The following is a 24,763-nucleotide window of genomic DNA, read 5'->3' as shown; positions in this document are numbered from 1 at the left end:
TAACACCAGTTTTTTGGGAAGTCACTAAAATATTGATCACTCTCATCTTGCTAATATTTTGCCTTTTGAAGGGGGGGCTGGTGTTTGAGAGCCAGACACTGAATGGAATATTGAGGAATATTGAGAGATGTGTTTTGAATAACTTATTATGAATGGCTGAGCCCTGATCTAAATCTTATTCCACTGTTTAGTGCTTTGCCTCATTACTTTTTAGACTTAGAAGAGACCATGGGTTCTCCTCCTTCCTATCTGTGCACTTATTGCCATCCGCTGTGCCCAGTTCCCATGTTCACTGCAGCTCCTCTGTGCATGGTGAGCGCCTGGTGTGCAGTCACTTGATGATGATTAAATGAAGGACACAGTTTGAGGGAAAACATACGACTAAATCATTAACCTATTGATCTTGTTCTTCAATGAACTTCAGTACATTATACACATTTTCTTTCCATATCATCACCTGCCTCAACCAAAAATAGAAGTAGCCTTGGAAAGAAGCAGATAAAGCTGGGTCTGGCTGGGTATAAATATCCGACTCTCCATCAGAGAAGTCACTCTGCGAGCACTCACTGGACAACCATGAAGTTCCTTCTGATCTGTGCCCTCCTGGGGGCTGCTGGTGAGTTAGCATTACAGCACATGTCACTTGGGTAGATAGCTTCATCAATCCACTCTCAAAAGGCAGGTTTTTCTCCCCATATTGGTGGAGGTCAATTTTCCCAATCTGCACCTCACCAATGTTTAAAGGGTTCAGGAGTCTTGGAATGTGTGGCCTGCTATTCTGAATGGCTCTTTTCACATTTTTGCTCAATATGTTGTTGTGAGTTCATCACTACTCATGAGTGAAGGGTGTAGGTCAAATTTGACAATCCATGGATCCCCGATGGGGATCAGCAGGCACATCGGAAGTTATCGAGATCCAACTCTGTGTCCATGGACCGAAAACTGGCACCTGCACATGCCACTCAAGGCCACCTCCACTTTATGGAGCGTACAGTGGTCAGGAGTCCTGGACAGTGTTACCTGCTCTTCTGATTGGTACACTAGATTCATTATTACGACTCACCAAGTTATTAAAGGCCATCACCACACGCCATTAAACTGGTTTGAGTGATTTAGTGTACCGGTGAATACCATGAAACATTACTGAGTTTCATGTTGGTGAATCAATGTAAACAAACCTATATTAATCAAAAATTGCAACAGCTTCTTTAAGAATGGTTCAGACCTCATTCTCTACAGTCCCTTTAAAATAGTGATTAGTTTGCAATTACTGGGAGTCACACACCTGTGGTGCATCCCTCACTGGCAGTTTTGGTTCCATTTGACTTGATCATACCTTCACCCAATCACCTACGTTGAATGAACAAACAGTTGTTTATCCATGTCAGTGGGTGTCCAGCATTAGAAGCGCCTCTGAGTTTACAGACTAGGCATGCTAACTTTCACTGGTGAATGTTTGTGATTATTCTCCTCTTTATTTTAAAAATATGATTTATTCTTTAATATTTGGCCATTGTAGAATATAGGTTGGAGGGGTTTTTGTTTTTATGCAATATGAGAATGCTGAAGAGCAGCTTTTTGTGCTCTTTGATACCATTTTTTTTTCTAAATGTTCTCAGCATATAAATTGTGGTGATAGCTGTTAATCATCCCTATGTATATGATGGCAACTTGTTTGTTGCTCGTTTTCTTTAGATGTTTCCTACCTAGGCCAAAAACATTTCCAAAGCACAAGCCAAGACTCTTTAGAATATTTGGAGAAGCAGAGTTTAATAACTTAACTACCAAACATTCATAACATTGCCTTTAAAAAGTGAGAAATGCTGTTTTGTATGTAATGTTAAAGAAACAATTGATTACAAAGAGTAGATAAATAAAATGAATAGATGGATTCACATTTGAAATGCAGGTATTATTTTTTCTAGGGTTATCACTTTTCAGCTTAGCTTAAATTAGACTTAAGAAAACCAATAGGCCTGTTGCATTGCAAGACTATGAACGAGACAAGGAGAATTGATGCAATAAGAGACTTTTATCCAAAAACTCTTACCAATATAGCGTTTGTTCTTTCTATGGTGATATTTCTGGGCAGCACGTTTGCTGATGCTTTCAGGACATCACATTATAGTTACCGCAGCAGTGTACTAAAATGTGTAGCTTATTGTGTCTTTTTATGCACTTAGGGCATCATTTACAATGAATTGGTGTAGGGCAGGCCCGGATGTTTTTTTTGCCAAATCGATAGGGCAGGAATGCACCGTATTTACGAGATACAGCAAATTCCTGTCCTTTCAGACAGCGCCAGCGCACAATTTGCTGCCTAGCACTAACGCAGGGACCCTTACACCATGGTGCAAGGGTGTCTGCGTTGTTGGCAGGATTGTTTTTGTGCAGCACAAATATAGATAATAAAGATATATTTCTCTCTACATCTCCAATGGGTAGGCTTACAGTTTTGCCACATTCCCAGATGTTCAATTCCTTGTTAATCTGCTAATGTGTCAAAACCTGTGGGTGTTGCATTGGAAAATCCACTGCAATACCCATAAATGCCTCCTTGACGCAGTATATCGCAACAAAGCAACTTGCGCTGCGTTGCCTTACACTATGTCTGCGAGGTCATGAAGAACCATGTGAAGTGGCTTTGTGGGGCCTAGCATATATGCGTCTTCACTCTGCACTGCCGGAGTATCATAAAAAAGAGACGCCAAGGCAGTGCAAGGGGCTTGTAAATAAGCCCCCAGGTTGCTAGGACACATCCATTCAGAAACATATTGTAACAATTTTGCTTGGAATTTTTTAACCCTTTGGAGAGTTAAATTCAGTCAGGTTTTCAAATTGACCCAAAAATATGCACATTAACTCTAGTAACATTCAAAATTTAAAGATCTGTCTCACACATGTTTATCCAACAGAATCTGATATTTAAGAAAAGTGTAGTAGGATTTTGATAATTTTGAATTGATCACCTCTTCATCATTGTTGGTGTTGGTGATTGTGTATACATCACCGAATGGAGTATTTTATACATTGATTTACCTTCAGTGTCTTTCTTGCCTCTCTTTCAGCTGCTTTCCCCGTCGATGATGATGATAAAATTGTTGGGGGCTACACTTGTGGGAAGAACGCTCTCCCCTACCAGGTGTCCCTGAATGTCGGCTACCATTTCTGCGGCGGGTCCCTCATCAACAGCCAATGGGTCGTGTCAGCTGCTCACTGCTACCAATCGTAAGTTCACTGAAGTTTAGCCATGCATGCTATTGGCTGGGTTATACACTCCCAGTGAGTTAATCTTGCAAGAAAGCAATCAACCAAGCTGAATGTAAGACAATTTCAGTTTCATTAACAACAGCAGGTCCACGCCTGATAAACCGATCTAGATTATACTAAAAATCAGCACATATGGAAGCTGCCCAAGAGTGAGGGCACAAAGTTATTTTGCTTCATTGAGTCTCTGAGGAAAGGGGGGCAAACCCAATGTTTGTTATTAAAATAATTCAATTCAATTATTGGCCTACAGCAGCTCTTTTTTTTCCCGCTTTGAGCCATGTCACCTCTTTTTTATTCTAACCTGGAACCTTCAAACATATTCTTTGGGGCAGTCAATAGTTGAGATTATGGGTATAATTATTCAAACTAAACTAGAAGAGCTCATGTTTAAAGGCCATGGTTTTAGCCAAAGGGCAAACCCTTCAAGTGGCTATAAGCACTCTGGTAAGAATTTGGCTTTATTGGGTATTTTTTGGATGCTTCTGTGCTCGGGGGCTCTTCCGTGTTGTAGCAATGGCTGCTGATGCTTGTATGCCCCCTTCTGTAATACCCATTGCACATGCACACATTTCATGGCTGGACAGTGGAATGGAAATAGAAAATAATTGCATATACTCCTTGGGATTTGAAGGGTGTAGTGGTGCCATTCAAGTATAAAGAATGCCTGATATATGAACATATTTCACTAATACTGTTGCAAGGCCAGCAATGTCCAGATGAGGACACCGACTGACATTTTTTCAGGCTCCAGATGGCAAGTGAACAAATCTGACCAACTCACTAGGAACACACACTCTTGTTAGTAGGTTTCTTGAGCCAATCGGGGAAGCCACATTTGAGCGCCCAGCCAGCAGATTGAGGCAATCACTGACAAATTGGTGAGAGAACAATTATAAGGCTTTCAAAGACAGCAGTTCCCTTTGGATATCAGGTGATCAGAGTCTGACAGTAAACTGAGGACTCAATCTCCTGTCATGGCTAGAAGCGAGCCTGGGCTTGTGGTGGGAGACAAACAGGAGGAGCAAACCCTGCTTTGCAATTGTCAGTTATGCCTATGCAGATGGGAAGCCAGGGCTGACTGCAATGGGTGCTTTCTTGGGGCTCCCCATTGAACACTTGATGTCTCAAACACTTGACATTGTGTGAAAAAGTCATAGTATTTAAGAGACATAAAAAAGACTCAAACACTTGACATTGTGTGCAAGAGGTTTACTATTTAAGAGACATAAACTAAGCCTTGATATGCCTTATACTCAACTCCTTAATTTTCACATAACAAACAAGCACCATGACCCAGGAGAGGGTGCTGCTTGCTCTTACCTTAATTAGCAACATACCCAGGTGAATACATGGAAATAAAAGAAATGTTTTCATGCCAACTAAATGATTTAACATATAAAACAGAAGCTTTGGCCATAAAGAATTAAAAGGCAATATTACATTTGGTTCTTTTTCCAGGCGTATCAATGTGAGACTTGGGGAGCACAACATTGCATCAAATGAAGGAACTGAACAGTTCATTGATTCCACCAAGGTCATCAGACATCCCAACTACAGCTCCAGGAACCTGGACAATGACATCATGCTGATCAAGCTGTCCAGAGCCGCGACTCTCAACAGCTACGTCAAGGCCGTCGCCCTACCGTCAGGCTGTGCTGCAACTGGAACCCAGTGTCTGATCTCAGGATGGGGCAACATGTCTGGCAGTGGCTGTAAGTAGTCAAGGAGCCAAGGATTTATCTTTAACAAGAACTTAAGGTGGGGGGTGATGTGCATGTCACTCATAAATGGCAGGTCAGTACCTTACAGATAATTCATTTGAGCAATGCTCAGGGCCAGGATTCATCCCAGAGAAGCCACACATTATTGGTTCCCAGTTCCAATTAAGTCAGATCAACATGCAATAGAATGTGTTTAGTCTTTAAATGTGAAGTTCATTCACCTTTTAGGTGTCTGGGTAATGAATGCCACCCTACATTAGCAAAAGACGTATGACAGGATAATATTAATGATAATAAAAATTAACCTCTTTGTGTACTGCATTTCTGCTGGTTCTGAGCTCTGCCAAAAGGCTTGAGGAAATGGTAAAAAGGGATACAAAATGTCCCTCAATTTACTGTAATGCACAATATCAAATCCTGAAGGTCTCTCCACAAGGCATTTTATTATCTTGATTGTTTACATGTTTTCTTGTGCAGTTATTATTCTCAATATAATTTACAGTAGGAAATGTGTTGTTCAGGTCATAAATCATTATATATCTATTGCCAATATGAATGAATTCATTTTTCACTTTTCAATAGCAAACTACCCCAACACCCTGCAGTGCCTGAATGCCCCAATCCTGACCACCAGCCAATGCACCAGCTCCTACCCAGGACAGATCACCAACAACATGTTCTGCGCAGGATATCTTGAAGGCGGAAAGGACTCTTGCCAGGTATGTGACAGTCTAATGTATTTCACACTGCACCACTACAATGTATGTATTTCATTGCACAACATGGTTGGATCTGTGGTAGATCCAGCTCATAGGAACTGGAGTAATAACTAATTTATAGACAGAACTCAACAGTGGGTAAACTCCTAAATCATATTCCAAGGTAATATTCAACATTTATTTGTCTGCCTCTTTAAGTGATTGTCCCTTTCCGGGCACAGTAAAATATGCCTTTGTGTTACCAAGAAGAGTCCAAGGCATAAGTGCACTTGTGCAGAATATGGAGTCCTACTCTAGGGTTTTGATTCGGGGAGAAGAAAATGGCTGGAAGGAGAGAGGAATATTTAGAAACATAATAAAGACAATTAATTTAGTAGAAGAAAAAAAAATGAGGGTAGTGTTGGGAGGAGTTGAGGAAGGACTGAATCTGCAATGGTACTCCGGCTGATAAAGTTGTCTCTAGTTTTGACACAGTGTGCATGGAATGCATCAATGCAGACTGAACAAGGCCTTGGGATGCATTCACATTCCTCCCCAGTGAAGCTGACTTACTATGGGAAGCACAGATATATATTATACAACATCATTTAACAAGAACATTGTGTCTGGAATCTGGGTTGGGATCCAAGAGGGCGTAAGGTGCTGTTCACATTCCGTGGGGATTTTGTGCCATAAAAAGAGGACATTTGCTGCAGTGCACCTCACCTTCCAGCATAGTTTCAACTAAAACCATTTGACAAAGATTTGCAATTGCGATCCCTATTCTTTTCAACCATCTACATTTTCTCCTCCTTCACACACATCATGTCCCTCCAAAAGGTCCAGAGCTAGAGTTCAGATCTTTTCCACATTTCTCTTGATTTTATTTAGACCATCTCTCTCTTTATGCCTCTTCCAATCCTTCAGGCTTCAAATCACATTGCCTCACTTCTACTAGGTGCCCGACTGTCTCCTCAGTACAGGAAAGCCCCGCTATAGACTTTATCTCTCTGATCCCTGCAGTACCTTTAAAATCACTATGATGACCTATATTCTATGAGTTGAAGAGAACCCCCTTTAACATTCCTCAGTATCACAGTAACACAGGGCAGTAGCACCGCTAACTAGTCTCCAAACCTGGATACAATACTGATGTCTGTTGACTTATCTATCCCTCAAGCATCTTGGGGACCCTTTACTGATGTAGTCTGCAATCAAGTCAACATTCTTATCAAATAAATAAATGCAAAAATGTGCCAATTGCATTACAAATCAATTATAGGAAGTGATTGGGTTTCCATACACAATGCTATGTCACGTGCGGTGGGTTATGGTAGAACCCTTAGGAAAGGTGCATTTGGCTAAAAAGGGATTTAACAACCAAAGCAATAATAACTATTTCAGAACACATACAACAGAATATTATGCTAACAGCCATTAATCACATATTATGATAGCTACAAGTTGTGATTTCTTTATCGTGTTCTTTCAGAGTACTGCAATGAGGTTGACTTTATTGCATGTATTAGTCTCCACTTGCAGATAGTATTCTCAATTCAACCATCTATGAGCATTGCCTTCTTTTTTTCAGGGTGATTCCGGTGGCCCAGTGGTCTGCAATGGTCAGCTCCAGGGTGTTGTCTCTTGGGGCATCGGCTGCGCTCAGAGAAACTACCCAGGAGTTTACACCAAGGTGTGCAACTACGTCAACTGGATTCAGAGCACTGTTAATTCAAACTAAGAACATTTCCTACCTGAGACGATGCTCACAGAATTTGACTTCTTGATTTGACTCTGTACTGCTGTGGAGGAAAAATAAATCATGGAATAAAAACTGATGTTTATCTATTTTCTTTTAGCTAGTCCTTCCTGCATATAAATTGATAACATTAATTCAAATATACCCTCCAGGCAAAACAAGCATTGGCAAAGTCAATAGGCCTTGAATTGTATATGGGGAAGTGCTTCTTCACTGATTGGTGAATTTGTCTGAGCGTATAGACTAATGGAAGAATGACTGAATTGGTAGGTGAATGTATGGATGAATGAATACAGAGATGAATCAGTAAATTATTGATTGGCTGGATGGCAGAATAATGAGTAACTTGGTCCTGAGATGAATGACTGGAATATTGAGTTCATTTATGAGTGAGTGAAAAATATTAGGACATCCCTCTCCAGCCACATCAAACACACTGGCCTCAGGCAACCCTGTGCTCCCTCATCATCTAACAGTTTAAGAAACATGACTAATTATGTGACTGTAAGTGCCAAAAGGACAACCTTCATCTATCATAAATCTTTCCTACCAGAATTTTTCCTAAATGCTGATTTAGGTTCCAAGTATAATAGAAAGAATGGCTCCCAGAGCCAAGCCATTTTTGAGCAGATAATCCACTGCTGTGCAGCCCAGCATCACAACCAAATCCAGGATCCTAGGGCAGCAGAAGGTTCTGCCTCAGTGTGGTGGAATTCCGCTGCTCACTGTGGACTCACCACATCTATACTCAAAGGTTCCGCACATCCTGGTAACAAAGTGAAACAGACAGTCCTGTGACTGCATATGTCAAAAATACAACCTTCAGCATATATAACTCGTTTCTTACAAAATTGTCACTAAAATGTGACCTACCTACTGAAAAAACTCAGAATGCGCCCCAGACTCTGCATCCTTTAGCAAATTTGAGTGAAAGCCCCTACATCTGTGAAGTACAAATCCTGTCCAAGTCGAAGATGAGCTGGCCTCAGAAGGTTCAGCGTTAATATGATGGATCCATCCACTGGCAGCCAGGGCTGAAGTTATTCAAGTGCCAGAAAAGTCAGCTTCTCATTTAAGGAATGGCCACAGCTATATTTAAAGATTCTGCACTCCTCAGATACAAAGTTAAAAGTAGCAGTGAAATCATCGCTCCCTGATAGATGCCATAAAATATCACTGCATTGTAGAATGAGAAGGACTCCAAAAATGCATATGGTAAAAGGAAGCACTACTAGAGGCTTGTCTAAAGCAGCAAACAAATCATGGGTCATTTGGCTGCACTGAATATGGCAGACTACTATCTAATTTAATTTTATAGGAGACTTAATGTGCTATTCTAAATTTGGAGCCTATTGGATAGTGTTCCGCCTTGTGGAATCGAAAATGTGCGTGTGGGTTTTTCCAGATACTTTCATCAAGGAACTACCAATGAAAGGTATGCCACAAGATCAGTTTAGAGCCAGTGCATCAAAATTATGTTTATTTTTGTTGCAATGTCAGAAGTATGTAGACATTACTTCAACTCCTGAAAGCCGATAATTTTATACTTTGCTTTTTGCCTTGAATGTAAACGTGCAAATACTTATATTTAGCTTTTTACCACGTTTTATGCACCGTACATAGTGTACATATTTCCTCATGCAGTATGTGACAGTAAGGGCCTTATCAGGACACCGTCACCTATACTGGACCGACCGATCTCCAGTCGCCAGTCCCAACGTTTGAATTATGATGCAACCTCACATGGTGCGGTTGCAAGCTCCCTTTCTGTATGGGAGCTTGTGCTGCAGTCAGAAACAGGCTGCAGCACAAGCTCACATACAGAAACTGGAATTTCTGTGGTCATCCATGCAACGCGTGGTAGGCGGTGCAGGGGACAACAGGGCGTGCACCATACATGCCCCCTTGGCCCATAACCGGTGGCTACAGGAAGAGGGAGGCCCTGCTAGCCCTTGAACTCGCTTTCTGACAGACATTTCATGTCCGGCATGGAAAGCCTGTTGGAAACTGAGCATCTGAATACAGACGGCTTAAAACGCCATCCATAGGGATTACATGCCGGTTCCGACTGGTAGACGGGCTCCATTGTAATGAGGCTTTTGGTTTTGAAACCATGATGAGGCTCGGAAAGCCTCTGAACTGCGTTCTTCCGGCTTTCCGTGCCTCATCGTAATCAGCCCCCAAGTGTTTGTCTTTTCATCACATGGATATGCATACGCTATAAAACGTACACATCAGACACAAGGAGATGATGGACGGAGCGCTGAAACTGTTCAGACATTCACGCTCAGTCACAGATCTGGGTTGAAACAATCATCATTCTTTAGCTCACTTTGTCACCTCAGGTCAGACCCAGCTTTATGCAAATCAGTCTTGCCCCTGTGCCGCATGGGAACAGACCAGCTGGACTGCCAAGTCAGGTCTACCCTGTACCAGAAACAAGCATTCTGGGACCGGTTTCTGGCTAACACACTTCATCAGCCAGGCTAGCTTAAATCCAGGGGCAAAGTGAGCAAGGGAACCATGTCTGGGCATATCCTGCCAACTCAGGAGGAACAAAGCAAACACAAGGAGATGATGGATGGAGCACTGAAACTTTTCAGACACTCACCCCGAGTCACAGATCTGGGGTGAATCCATCATCATTCTTTAGCTCATTTCGTTACCTCAGTTCAGACCAAGCTATATGCATATCAGTCTTGACCCTGGGCCTCATTGGAACAGTTCAGCACGAACTGCCAAACCAGGTCTTCCCTGAACCGGAAACAAGCATACTGGGACCGGTTTCTGGCTAACACCCTTCATCAGCCAGGCTAGCTTGAATCCAGTGGCAAAGTGAGCAAGGGTACCCACATCCGGGCATACCCGGCCAACATGGGGTGAACAAAGTAAACCCATGCTCTCTTTTACTAATTGAGAGGAAAAGTTTATCTTTTTTTCACATAATATATACACTCTATAAAGTGTACACACTTTCACGTGTACTATCTGACAGTAAATATTTGTCTTTTTATCACAAGGATATACATAACCTATAAAGTGTACATACTTTCACTTGTACTATTTGACCATAAATGTTTGTCTTTTCATCACATGGATCTACACACCCAGGGTGTTTAACTTTTCAACTGACAGTTGTCACAATGAACATATCTCACTTTCCACTTGGATGCTTGTAAGTTTTGATTTTACAGAGATTCTTTAGAACTTAAAAATGTCTTTATATGACCAGGCAGAAATGTGCAAATGATACATACAAATTGGCATGTTCAACATCTTAAACACAACAAAGTAAACACACATTGGCAAAGTCTATAACTCTGGCCTTGGCAATCCAGCAATGTTTCTATTGTTTTTTTTCACAAATGTGTAATAGGTGAAAAATGTGCAAAAGTAATAGCTAAAATAAAAAGTTACAATGAAAAAAAACAGTCCATGTGTTTGCACTCAAAACGTAAAAAGAAATCCATAACAAAAACAAATCCATACACATGAAATAAGAGCAGAAATTAAATGGACTGACCTACAAGCCCTGGCCCCTATTTAAACTACTTGTGAGGCAGAGGTGTATAGGCAATATACCATTACTGTACCATCAAGTGGGCTATAATTATATATTAGAACATTGAAATACTGGTGACTCCATTAAAAATAAAAAAGTGGCTCATGCCCTCTAATGGTATATATATTATATAGGATCTTATAGACCAATGTTTGTCTTTTCCTTTCTCAGTGTATTGTATATCCCTAGGCAATTAAAACTTTTAGTAGCTGTTACGAATCTATATTTGTTATGTTAAGGGGGTGCTTATAAAGCGCACTGTCACCGTGAGTTTCCTGGCGCTGATTGGATGCTGAAAGAAACAGAGGGACTTTAGCTAGATTGTGGAAAAAGCCAGGTTTTTAGTGATTTGCGGAATTGGATGAGAGTGTTAGAAATCCTAACTGAGAGAGGAAGGGAGTTCCAAAATTTGGGGCCAAGGTAGGCGAATCTCCGACCACCAGATCTACAGAGTTTAATAGAAGGGACAACCAAGAGGTGTAAGTGTGATGATCTGAGGTTACGTGAAGGGCAATAGGGCCGAATGAGGGATTTCAGGAAAGCGGGGCAAGAGCCAGAGAGAGACTTAAAAATAAGGCAGCCAAGCTTGAAGGCTGCCCTTAGGCTTACAGGGAGCCAGTGCAATTTGATGAGAAGGGGTTTGGCAGACTGCCATTTCGGTATCCCGAGGGCCAGTCTCGCCGCCTGGTTTTGAATGATTTGCAGCCTATAGATGGAACATTTAGGCAAACCATGATAGATGGAATTCGAAAAATCCAGGCGGGAGAGGACGAGGGCCATGATAACTTGCAACAGAGCATCAGGGGTGAGGAGGTAAGCCACCTTCCTAATCCTGCGCAGCTGGAACATGCAGGAGGAGACCACCGTCCCCACCTGAGGCCCGAGAGATATCCCAGCGTCAATGGTGACCCCGAGGCTTTTCACCGAGGCCACCGGGATAGGAGGGGGGCCAAGTTCTGCCGGCCAGAAATGTGGATCCCAGTGGGCAGCGCTCTTACCAGGCAGGAGGAGCTCCGTCTTTCCTGGGTTCAGTTTAAGCTGGTTCTGACACATCCACTGAAGGATATGGGACATGACTGCCTGGAAATTGGGAATAGCAGAGGGAGAGTTTAAAGAAAAGATGAGTTGCAGGTCGTCCGCGTAATTAAAGACGGTGACGTCCCACTGCCTCAGAGAAAAAAGAAGAGGACGAAGATAGAGATTAAAGAGAAGGGGGGATAGAGAGGAGCCCTGGGGGACCCCACAAGGCAGGTGCTCCCTGGGAGCCCTAAATGTGCCTAGGCTGAGGGTCTGAGATCTCCCAGTGAGGAAGGATTTGACCCATGCCAGCGCCAGGCCCTGGATGCCAGCCTGTTCCACACGTTTGAGGAGGATGTTATGGTCCACCGTGTCGAAGGCGGCCGACAGATCTAATAGTACCAAGGCCTGGGGGGTACCCTTGTCAGCTCCGTCTCTCAAGGTGTCCAGGACGACCAGGATCACAGTCTCTGTAGAGTGACCAGGTCGGAAACCGGCCTAGTTAGCTTCGAGAAAGTTAGAACTCTCGATGAACCTAGAGAGACAGGCAGTGACATGGGCTTTCAAGATTTTAGAAAAGAAGGGTAGAAGAGAGATAGGACGATAGTTTGCCGGGACGGCAGGATCGGCTCCAGGCTTCTTCAACAGAGGCACCAGAACGGCCTCCTTGAAGGAGCTGGGTACCGTCCCGGAAAGGAGAGAAGAATTAAGCAAGGGAAGGATGCAGTCCTTATCAGTACGTTTCTATGAACTCAGTGTAACATTCAGTTAAAGATATACAATAACAATTCTTTCTCATTAAAAACAATGATTTATTACAGGTTAAAAATCAATATTTCACATATCTAGTCCTTTGTATCTATTAGTTGCGGCAGACAGAATACTTTTCTTCAATGCGCGTTTTGGCATTTTTGGCGCAAACTGCGTCTTCGTCAGGAAAAGCCACACTTATATGCCTAAAACATAATATATGAGTTACACTGCAGTTCCTGACACATTGCAAAGTGAGATGGCCATCACCTACCCAGTGTGTATTTTAGAAGGCATTAACGGGTTTCCTATTCTTTAGGTCCAAAGAAAAATAAGATAAAGGTGGATAATAAACGTGAGCTATAGACGATAAAAAAGATAAGAGGTCCTGGATCACCTGTGTGCAAGAGCAAAGAGAAAAGTTCACCCATATTGTGAGATCAAAGAAAACCTAGATACTAAATGCTTACTTAGGTAATCAAATGACGTATCGGAGATATGGTCTAAAGTCCTTTTATTTGTTGTCTGGGTAAGAAGTATCCTCTAGGATAATCAAATAAAGATTATATTTTATTAATTGTTACTCTCACTTCTTCGAATTTTAGTTCTTATTAATTTGACTAATAGAAAAACAAATATAATTACCCTACATTGTCTCTTTAGAAGGCGCTGATATGTACTTAATTAAAATTGTAACGTTTTTGTGATAAAAGATTCTTTTAAAATCTAAATAGAATAAACAAGTGTTAGCGCTTAAAACTTTAGAACTCTATGGATATATAAACAAATGATTTTATATAGATGATTAGTTATACCTGAAGCAAACTTAATTTCTTGCTTCAAATGAATATATCCAATTCGAATGAGGTTTATTCAAGTATTTCCTTTTCTCCCTGTTTATTTTAAGTAATTCCTCAGTTGTTGAGAGGAATGTAATAATAGCAGTTTAGCTCTTTGGCTTTGGGCTTTATCAGTTGTTAAGGGCCCTCTTCCTTATTATGGCCCTGAGCTTGTGTCTCAGGCTTATTGCTTGTGAAAAAAGCCTTTAACAATTATAGTTATTGGCAGTGGGCGGTAATGATTTATTAGCATGATTGGGAACATTGGGCATCATATATGCAAAGTCACTGTCCAAATCCTGAAAGCCAAGATATTTGAAAAAGTTCACAGCTCACCCAAAAATGGACTGAATCAATGCTTCCAGGGGCACTAACACAGCATCCGTCACTAAATAAAACTTGAGCTAGTGGGATAAGTCACTAAGCTAGTCCCAGAAATAAGTGCAACAAAGATGTACACATTGCACCATTTACAAACGCAAACATTCAGTCATGGTTTTGTACTAGTAACGGGTATTTAAATTCTAAAACTATGGCACACTTTTTGTGTCGGTAAATCAGCTCACAGGGGTAGGTGTTGGTATCTAAGGATATAAGGTTGCCGTTAGCCACAAACATATTAGATTCTCAACCTCCAAACAGTTAAAGACAAAACCCTATAAGGCAATGGAGCACATGCATTTATTATACTAGAAACACAATGGGAATGCAAACAAAAACAATGGGTGTGTAGTTTAAGGCGTGTCTTCAGAGGGTAAAATAGTTTGCTCTGGAGAAAACACGTTAAACAGTGCAAATTTATTTACATACTATATTTTGTCCAGCAGAAATGCAGATTTACTGCTTCTGTGTTCATGAGTGATATTGGGTGATATGACGAGGGGAGGACTGGGGGTTTGTCTTTCTTTAAGAAGACCACAACATCTGTATCTTGCCATGATCTTGGGGGTATTCCACGATATTGTACATCATAAAATAGGTCTTGGATAAAAGGCAGTATTTGTGCTGATATAATTTTATACAGCTGAATTGGGATTTTATCTGGCCCAGCAGCTTTGCCAGATGAGAGACAAGATAGTGCCAGCTGTACTTCCTCTAGTGTAATTTCCTGATCTAGTTCCTGAGTCGTTTCCCTACTTATCTTGGGATGGGATATGCCGCAATTATTGATATCTTCTAGATCATCCAGCTCCCCTTGATCCCGTATCGAGAGTTCTGAATGATATAGTTTGCTATAGAAATCTTCAAAAATGTTGACAATCTTCTCCGAATCTGATATCAATACCCCATTCGAATCTTTCATTTTTGATATATTATTTCTGACACTTTTTTGTCTCGTTCTCAGTTGTCTCTCCATATTCATATAACTCCTTGCGATATATCTGGAACTTTTGGGCACTTTTTCATGAAAATATTGATTGATTTCGGCTTTAGCCAATGCTATCTTAGACAGATGTTGTAATAATATATCTTCCAAAGCTCTATTATTTATTATTTGTTCGTGTTCTGATTCCAATTTACCTAAATTATGGATTAATTGCAAAAATGTACTCAAAATTCATGGCCACTCGATTACAGAAAAACATTACTGCAATTATTTCACCATGGCAGCACGGCTTTGTTCCAGGCCGGGGGACCACAGACCACATGCGGCGGGCAATATCAATATTAGATATTGCTGAGGTAGAGAAAAGAGCGGTGGCTATGGTCATTCTAGATGCCGAGAAAGCCTTTGATCGGGTGGCTTGGAGCTACCTGTGGGATAAATTGGCTGAGAAAAGCTTTGAGCCAGGATTCATACGAGCATTGCAGGCCATGTATTATAAACCGCATGCCAAGATTCAGATAATTGTGTACATCCAAAAACCTGAAGATAGAAAGAGGTACACGCCAGGGCTGCCCGTGTTCCCCAATTCTTTTTGCATTTTATTTTGATCCTTTTATCTCCCTTATTTTAAAGAACCCTATAATTAAACCAGTAATCTCTCATAACTATGAGACAAAAATATTGGCATACTCCGATGATATTGCCCTGCTAACACCAGCCCCACAAGAAGCAATCGCAGAAGTAGAGAGATTGGCAGAAAAATTCGGGAAGAGATCAGGATATCTACTAAATAGGTCAAAGACGCAAATTATTTGCTCCCTGAACTGTATAGTGGATGATCCTCGAGTAAAGGAGTCTGCAGTATACCTAGGAGTTAACCTGACTGCAAAAATGGCCGATATCTGGACAATAAATATAGATCCAGTGATGGCCTCAAACAATAGTGAATTTAAACGATTAGACCATTTGCACCTTACAATAATTGGCAGGATAAATGTAATTAAAATGAAGATCTTTGCAAAAATTCTATATTTAATGCGGGCCATCCCCCTAGAATTATTGGCTAAAAAAATAATGAAAATTGGGGGGATGTTCCATAATTTTATCTGGAGCTGTCAGAAAATTCAACGTGCCTATAAATTTCTGAGTCAATCGATTGATCAGGGTGGATGGAACACTCCTAATATACAGCTATACTATTGGGCTACGACCCTGCAAAATCTGGGCATTCTTTATTATCATAAGAAGACCCAAAATTATGTGGGGGAAATACCAAGTATTTATGAACTGGCAATTGGGGAATCCGGAGGTGGACTATTTCAACGTCAAGATGATGTAAGAAAATATCAAAAGAAAAGATATAAATGTATTGACTGTGCAATTAAAAACTAGAGTAAGATAGTGAAGACATGTGTGATCAATAGGTTCACCAAATATTCATCACTCTGGCATTCTTATCTCCTGCACACAAACATATATGATGATATGGCTAGAAAATGGGAACAAAAGGGGATAGTAATGCTGACATATGTTTATGCAAACTCAGATATGCGCAGGTTTATAGAAATATGATCTACAAAGTGAGTCACGCTTTAAATATTTACAAGTTAGGAACTCTATGAGAGATTTCCCAAAAGAGAGTATTAGCTCTGACCCCATACCAATACTTCAGTTTATGAGCAAACCCAAAAGCAGAATAAGAGATTATTATCAGGAATTGCAAAAAAATATCCCTAATGATTTAGAAAGAACAGAAACAAACTGGGCAACTAAATTAAATGACGGGGAGGTTGATATAGATAAGGTGCTGGAAATAGGTAAAAACGTGTTTATGTCATCTAACCTGAAAGCACAGTAAAAAACGGTATATCATTTATATTACACACCGTTGAAGCTTTGTAACTGGGGGAAAAGAGAGTCGGATAGTTGCCCAAGATGTCAAACTGGACCAGCTGACATAATAGATATGTTTTATTCCTGTGTTAAATTAGATAAGTTAAAAATGGGAATCGAGTCATTTATTATACAGACACTGGGGAGGAATGTTAAGATTTCCTCTACACTAATGCTACTCGGCTTTGATGTAACAATCCAATTTGATGCGCCACAAAGAGATTTTGTGTTTTTAAGCCTTGCAATAGCACACCTTCTGATTGCCACAGTATGGAAGGATTCTGAACCACCAATTTACTATCATTGGCTAAATTGTTTAATTTTCATTGGGAAACAAGAAATTGTGTTATATAAATGTAAAGGCTTAAAAACTAGAAAAGAAGGTTTGAAAGCTTGGAAGCCACGTATTGTCTGGATGGAGGAACGAAACAGACAAGGGGTTGGGTAAAGGAATAGATTTTATCATGCTTGTAGGGAAGTACAACCCAATGATAATTTCAGAAAGATATGTTTCTTGTGTTCCCCTTACTTATTTTGTTCAATTTATCCAATGTATAATTTGGCATTTCTAAAGTACTCCAATGCATCATGTCTGATTTCAATAAAAAAAAAAAAAATGCAGATTTACTAAATATCATACAACGTAAATTTTAAATAAGACTACTCTTGAGTATTCCTAGAAATTCGCAAAAACTCTCCAAGACTGATGCACATGCTCATGATAAGCACTGCTGGGCTACTAAAAAGCACTCCCCGGCAAAACATGCCACCATGCTCAAAAGGGCCACCAACAAAGACCTCCTTTGCCTCATGTTGCTCCTTTCTGGAGGTTGCACTATAGGTGGTACCTACGGTAAGGGGTTCAGAAATGGGGCAGCAGGTAATAATACTTGTCAGTTTTGTAATTCTTGATATAATATTGGCATGCATGCATGGTGGTTTTGATGCCCATTTTAATGCACACCCTGCTTCATCATGGCAATTGGTTGTATACTGTGAAGATGCATGGGATAAGGGTACCCACTTCTGGCACAATTCTGGCCCTGCAATGTGCATTGTGGGAACCGGGGGTCTGATTATTTATGTGAGCATTGCTTTGGGTTGCCAGATTACACTCCATCCAAGCACTAGTCGAGACATGTTGGGACTAAATATTAGGGGACCTAGAAGGGGTGGGGGGACAAATCGACTTGATTAACGTTTATGCAAGAGGGACCAAGGGTGATAGAACCTCACCAACTATCATCTTGTTAGAAGAAAGTCCAGCCAGATGCTCACCCCATTCCAGAGTGATAGTTGCTGGTGATCTAAACAGCACTTTTGAACCACTCAACAAAGAAGATCTGTTGGGCAGTGAGGCATTTCATGACAAATGGGCTGTCCCTCCTTTACTTTTACCACCAGTAAAAAAAATTGGACACAGACAGCACTTCACATTAATGCTCTAAAAGTCGAGTTTGGCCTAATGGCTGTAAATGGCAGAACTCCCTCAGACATGCAGGGCTTCAACACATATAATGTTATGTTATGTTATGTTATGTTTTAAAATATTTGATAGCGTGCTCTATTACTCTCGAGTATCCTGGCTCATGGGGGGTGTGTGAGGAAAGCAGAAGAGGAGGGCAGTAGAAGCATTTAGGCAGGTAAGTTTAACAGATGGGTTTTTAGGCCTTTCTTGAAGTGGACAATATTCTGCGTTATGCGGAGGTGGAGAGGAAGTGCATTCCAGGCTCTGGCTACCATAACAGATATAGATTGGCCTCCCAGCCTAGCATACTTGAATCTAGGAAGGGCCATCCTACATTGATTGGCAGATCTGAGGCAGCGATTGGGAACATACATAGAGAAGCGTTTTCTCAGGTACACTGGCCCGAGCTCATGCGTCGCTCTAAAAGAGAGAACCAGCGCTTTAAACAGGATTCGCTGTGCCACCGGAAGCCAGTGGAGACTACGCAGGTGAGAGCAGACGCTAGACCTCCTAGGAATATTAAACAAGAGTCTAGGTACGGCATTTTGGACTACCTGGAGCCGTTTGATCAAATAGGATGGTATGCCGGTAAACAGGGCATTCGCGTAATCCAGCCTGGATATAATAAGGGCACGCAACACTGTCTCTTTGGCATCTCTTGGGAGAAGAGGAAAAAATCTGTGCAGGGCTTTGAGGGTTCCGAAACAGACACCAGTCAGTTTTTTGATATGGTCATCAAATTTTAGGTTATCTACAAACCAAACACCCAGGTTCTTAGCTGGGCCACCCATAGATTTGGGGCAGGGAATATCATGTGGCCATAGAAGATCTCTGAAGTTATCAGGGAATGTTCCATAAAAAAGGACCTCAGATTTATCCTCGTTGCACTTTAGCTGTGCTAGTGCAAGTCAACGGAAAACAGAGGAGAGGCAGTGCTGAACAGCCGACGTATCCAAATTGTCACCTGGCCAGGTAAACAAAAGTTGGGTATCGTCGGCGTAGGCCATAATTTTTGCCCCCAAATGTTCCGCCAAATAAATCAGAGGAGTCAGGTATACAATAAAAAGCAGGGGGCTGAGTGTAGACCCCTGCGGAACTCCCGTGGAGAGCATCCTAGGCAAAGTTGCATGCGGTGGCATCCAGACCTGCTGCGTCCTGTTGGTCAAAAATGACGTCAGCCAATCTAGAGCCAGACAAGAGATGCCAATGGCAGACAGTCAGGAGAGGAGGAGCCCGTGGGGCACCGTATCGAAGGTGGCAGAGAGATCTAACATAATCAGAACTGCTCTGCCGCCTCCATCCAGGCATTCCCGGATGGCCTTCGAAACCTCCACCAAAGCTGTCTCGGTGCTATAGGCTGCCCGGAACCCTGATTGAGCAGGGTGCAAGGCATGAGAAGTCTCCACGAAGTTGTCCAGTTGACGAAAAGCCATCTTTTCACAGATTTTCGCCAGTGCCGGCAGCAGTGATATAGGCCGGTAGCTTGTCATGGCGGCTAGATCCATCCCGGCTTTTTTTAGAAGCGGCAATCATTTAGCCTACTTCCAGCAAGTCGGGACAATCGCAGTGGAAAAAGAGAGGTTAACAATCTGAGTGACCTCCCCGCATACTGTCTCGGCCACCCCCCCAAGCATCTGAGCTGGACATGGATCTGTCGGAGACCCCGACTTCAAGGACTTTAGTACTGCCAGGATATCTGCATCTGCAGAGGGAGAGAAAGCCACAAACTGATCAGCAGGTTTGGGCACAGCCAGGGAAGGCAGCATTGATGAGGACTTATGAGAATCGCAGACAGCGATCAGGTCCTCATGAATCTTTGCAATTTTCTCGGTAAAAAAAGAAGAAAGTTCTTCACACCATTGTTCAGAGGAGGACAGCAGGGGTTGTGCGGCACAGGGCGATAAGAAACTCTGTACGATGGAGAAAATGTCTTTACTATTGTTATTCGCCTTGGCAATTCTACCTGCGTAGTACTTTCCCTTTGCTGTCCTAATCACAGCATAGTAGTCTCTCTGGGCCGCTCGCAAGGTAGTTTTTGCCTCAGGCAGGTACCCTTATCTCCATACACGTTCGAGTTTTTTGCAGCCTAGTTTCAATTCCCGTAGAGCATGTGAAAACCATGGTTTAGAGGGAGAGAAACACATTCTGCGGATACGCCCCTGGTTCACGGAGGCAGCCGACCCCTGTTCCACCCATGTGTTGAAATTTCTTACAGCCTCACCCACCTCCGAGGCCAATAGAGGTCGGTCCCGGGAAAGGGTTCCGCAAGAGTGGCAAGGTTGATCTTCTGGGGGTGAACGTTTGAAAAAGTGTCCCCGGCCCCTGTAGTTTTTTCCACGGGCCAGGTAAACCTGATTAACTCGTGATCCGACCAAGTCACGCTCTCAGGGCGAGAATCACAATATTAAAATTAGAGCATACTAAATCCAATATGTGCCCCCCCACGTGAGTTGGAGATTCAACCCATTTTTTGGAGTTGAGCAAGGTTTAAAGTGTCACCTAAGCGTTTAGTCTCCATAGAATCCGAGACATCGGCGTGGATATTGAAATCCCCTTGGAAGAGAAACTTCGAGAATCTTAGAGCCGGGGGCACAATAACCTCCTCCAGAGCGTCTATAAATTGACCAGCATAACCTGGAGGCCGGTACACTAGCGTGCCTCCCAAAGTGCAATGCGGGTTTAGCCTAAGGGCAAAATGGAGCATCTCCCCGTCTCCCAGATCACCAGAAGACTCATAGGAAAAGAGCCATTTGTCCCTATATATCACGGCAACACCGCCACCTCTTCCTAGCAGGCAATCTGCCCTCGTGATTTTAAAGCCCCTGGGAACAGCCAGCTGTACCACCGGGGCGCAGGTGTCATTGAGCCATGTCTCGGTGATAAAAAAAAGGTCCAACTGCTTATCTGCCAAAATCTCAAAGACATCGGCAGCATGCTTAACCAGGGACCTGCATTGATAAGACCTGCTCTAATCAAAGTAGAATTAGTACTTTCTGAACCAGAGCTGCAGGCAGTGGGGTGAAAACGGAAATTACAAGCTGGGCATTTCCTGGAGGAACAGTCAGCAACCGTCCAAGGGCATTCTACTCCACAACTGGAAATGTTTAATGCAAGAAGATCATTGCGCGCATACCTTATCCTAGCGGCCCTTTGCATCGTGCGCGGATGGGCAGGGGGTCTGGCACTAGGCACTTCCGGGACACGGACGGGCACAGACGGGCCCTTCTTTGGCGCTCCTTCGGCGCGCAGACGGCGCACCCGCTGCGCGTCCGAAGTGCCATTACTATTTGTGTCCCAAGCCCCTACCCCAGCTAGAACACTGCCTACGATCACACCGGGATCTGGGACTCAGGAAAGATGGTGCCCGACCCTGCCTTCCACAGCAATCGGCACAGAAAAGCCGCGGTGGAATGGGGCAAAGGGATCAATGCACGCACAGAGAGGAGCAGTTTAAAAAAGGTACAATTAATTAGACAAATGCACAACACAGTAGTCATTCGTCTTTAAAAATTCCAGCTGGGGTACAATAAAAGCAGAGGAGGATTCCCTCACAGTCTGCTCGCCTCACAAGCAATATACAAGGAGCTGCCACCACCCTGTACTATCGCATATAATAGAGTGAGCTGCCCTTCTTGCATTGATTACATCGTCTTAGATGTAAGATTGTGGGGAGACTTAGTCGACATGAGTGTGAACAACACCGCAGATAGTGACCACAACCTCCTCTGTCTAACCATGAACCTCTTGTGGAAAGCTCCTTACTACTCTAAGACTTTTTCAGCCCTAACTCAAACTAGTTATGTAATCCCCACAAACAATAAAATGGTAGAAGGTGGTAGTGCAAGGTGAAAAGATCTTAGCCATATGGCATGACTTGGTAGTGGGTGCACAAGAACTTGAGTCAGCGGTTGCCAGTAAAAGAGATCTGGCCGATGCAACCGTGGTCCATTCCTGTATCTTTGATTGAATCAATGCCCACTTTGTAGTTCCTGGGTCAGCTTGCAAGCCCATTAAGCAGCCGAAAGGGGTTCATTCATGGTACACCAAGGACTGCCGTCACAAACAATCAATCCTGGCAGAAGCAATCAAAGATAAAAATGCTCCTTTAATACGAATTGCCAGGTAATGCTACAAGGTTGCCTTACGTGCGGCCAAGGTAGCTTGGGACGACTCACAGTGGCAGCAATTGAGAGAAGCTAGTACGGCAAAGGAAGCTAATCAATTTTGGTCCCTTGTCACTTGTGGTAGCAAATCCTTCATTTTAGGTGCTGTTATACTGCACAACCATCATGCTGGTAGGGCTTCCCACTACTGTAGGCCATCTCAAATCTCTGCCAAGAGAAGTAAGAAATTATTCTTAAAAAGATCTGATAGATCAGTGATATCTTGACCCCCAAGAATAAAATGTGCTGACACGCCCACATTTTAGGGGACCCTCTCCTGAAGGGCAGTTACCTTCATGCTCAGAAGAGCTAGATTCAATATTTCTGATTTCTTTGAGTTGATTTTAAAGCCAGATATCTGTTGGAATTTAAAAAAATTAGACTGGAGCTTCAGGAGGTGCCCACTTTTATCTTCTTTGTTTTGATGAGGTGGACCACTCAGCATAGCATATTATGTGTCTGGTGTTTTTTATTGAAGCCAAATTGGTCCGCATGTACCAGTCCTGGGAGGATGTGCTCAAGGTTGGACACCAATTTTTAGTGAAGATTTTTACATCTGCATTTAGTATTGCAATAGGACCATATGATGTGATGTGCATTTCCCTGGTGTATTATGTTACTGGTACTTGTAGAATGTACACACACCAGATAATTCCTTGGCACTGGGGTAAAAGAACCAATGCCCACTGTTCAAGAATCAGACATATGCCAGTTAGAAAAGCAAGATTTGTAGGCATTGTCTGAATCTGGTATAACAGGGGGGTCGAACTGATTGTCATTGGAAGGGAGTTCCGAATACCAGGGGTGATTACAGAGAAGCTGTACCCACCCAAATGTTATCTTCTTGAATGAGAGAATGGTGAAAGGGTTCTGGTGAGCACATCTCAAGGTGTGGGAGGGAGTCTACTTTTGAATGTGAACTGAGATGAAAGCTGGGCTGCTGCCACACAGAGATTAAAAAATTATGCAGCCGGTCTTGAATACCGTTCGTTGTTTCATCAGCAGCCAGTCTAGTTGCCTCATCAGTGGGAGATGTGGCAGCTCCAAGGATGACGATAGATGAACCTGGCCGCTTGGTTCTGAGCCAATTGCAATCTACGAGTCCCTCAGGTATACCCCACTAGAGAGAACTCACATAGTTGATCACCAAGCTGACTAATGCGATGATATCCTGGGTAAAATCTTCAAGAGTAAGACCTTTGCAAATCTTTCTGATTTTGTAAAGCAGTAAAAAGCAGGACGAATTCACAGCCCCTACTTGAGGCAGTGAAGTAACGAAACTTGAGAGGCCCCCCCTGGAAAGTACATGTCAGGGGCCCCCACGCTCTGGTCCCAGTCAAGGGCTCTCAGCGCCACCCATGCATAGTGCCGAAAGGGGCCCCCTGGAGCTCGGGCCCCTCACACTGTGGTGGCTAAGTGGGCTATTTTTACACCACTGACTTGAGGTTTCATAGACAAGTTCTTATTCATAAGGACTCCGAGGATCTTGACAGAGCTGTTTGGTTGGAGGGACATGCCCTTGGTGGCTGGCCAAAATGTGGGGTACCACAGGTCATGCCTGCTACTGGGTTTGATAATCTCTGTCTTATTGGAGTTTAGTTTGATTAGATTGCTATTTATCCAATTGTGGATGAATAGTATTGTGTTTTGAAAAGTATCTTTAGATTCAGGTGAATTATCAATAGCAAAACTAATTGCATATTGTCAGCGTAATTGGTAATTCTAATGTTCATCTTTTTCAGAGAGTATGCAAGGAGGAATATGTACAAATTGAACAGATGGGTTGAAAGAGAGGACCTCTGGGGCACTCCACATGTAAGTTGGACTTTGGGTGAGTGGAAGGGGAATAGGTGAACCAACTGGATGCAGTCCATCAGGAAAGGGGTGACCCACTTGAGCATTGTCCCTCAGAGGCCAGCGGCTCTAACACACTCGATCAGAAGTTCGTGGACGACCATTTCATCTGCCGTTGAGAGATGCAAGAGCACCAGCAACTGATTGGTACCCTTATCAGCCTCTGTCGGGTCTTTCCCCAGCTTATATATTGGGTAGTTATGGTTTCATTAATAGGCTGTATTACTTCTTTAGTTGTTGCAAACAAATTGTAGCCCTTGGTTTTGTAGGGGTTTGTAATAATGAGCCAAATGCTTAATAAAAGCACTGTGTGTAGCCATCTGGCCCGACAGCCTTGTTATCTTTTAAAATTTAAATGGCTGCCTTAACCTCCACCTCCATAGGATAATCTAGTTCAACCTGCTAATCAAGAATTAGGAAGTTGACACAATGCCAGGTAGGT

General features: G+C 42.6%; 1 protein-coding gene across 1 annotated transcript; it reads left to right on the top strand.

The window, feature by feature from the left end:
- Positions 1 to 489: 489 nt before the first annotated feature.
- Positions 490 to 7,523, top strand: LOC144770874 (trypsin-like). The gene is made up of 5 exons (XM_078655667.1): positions 490 to 616; positions 3,069 to 3,228; positions 4,729 to 4,982; positions 5,574 to 5,710; positions 7,281 to 7,523. Exons 1-5 carry the CDS (start codon positions 577 to 579, stop codon positions 7,428 to 7,430), a joined length of 741 nt encoding a protein of 246 aa, XP_078511793.1. The 5' UTR covers positions 490 to 576; the 3' UTR covers positions 7,431 to 7,523.
- The last annotated feature ends 17,240 nt before the right edge of the window (positions 7,524 to 24,763 follow it).

This window comes from Lissotriton helveticus, chromosome 7 (genome assembly GCF_964261635.1).
Source record: "Lissotriton helveticus chromosome 7, aLisHel1.1, whole genome shotgun sequence".
Lineage (NCBI taxonomy): Eukaryota > Metazoa > Chordata > Amphibia > Caudata > Salamandridae > Lissotriton > Lissotriton helveticus.
Note: the sequence above shows the minus strand (reverse complement) of the source record. Positions and strands in the feature narration are given on the sequence as shown.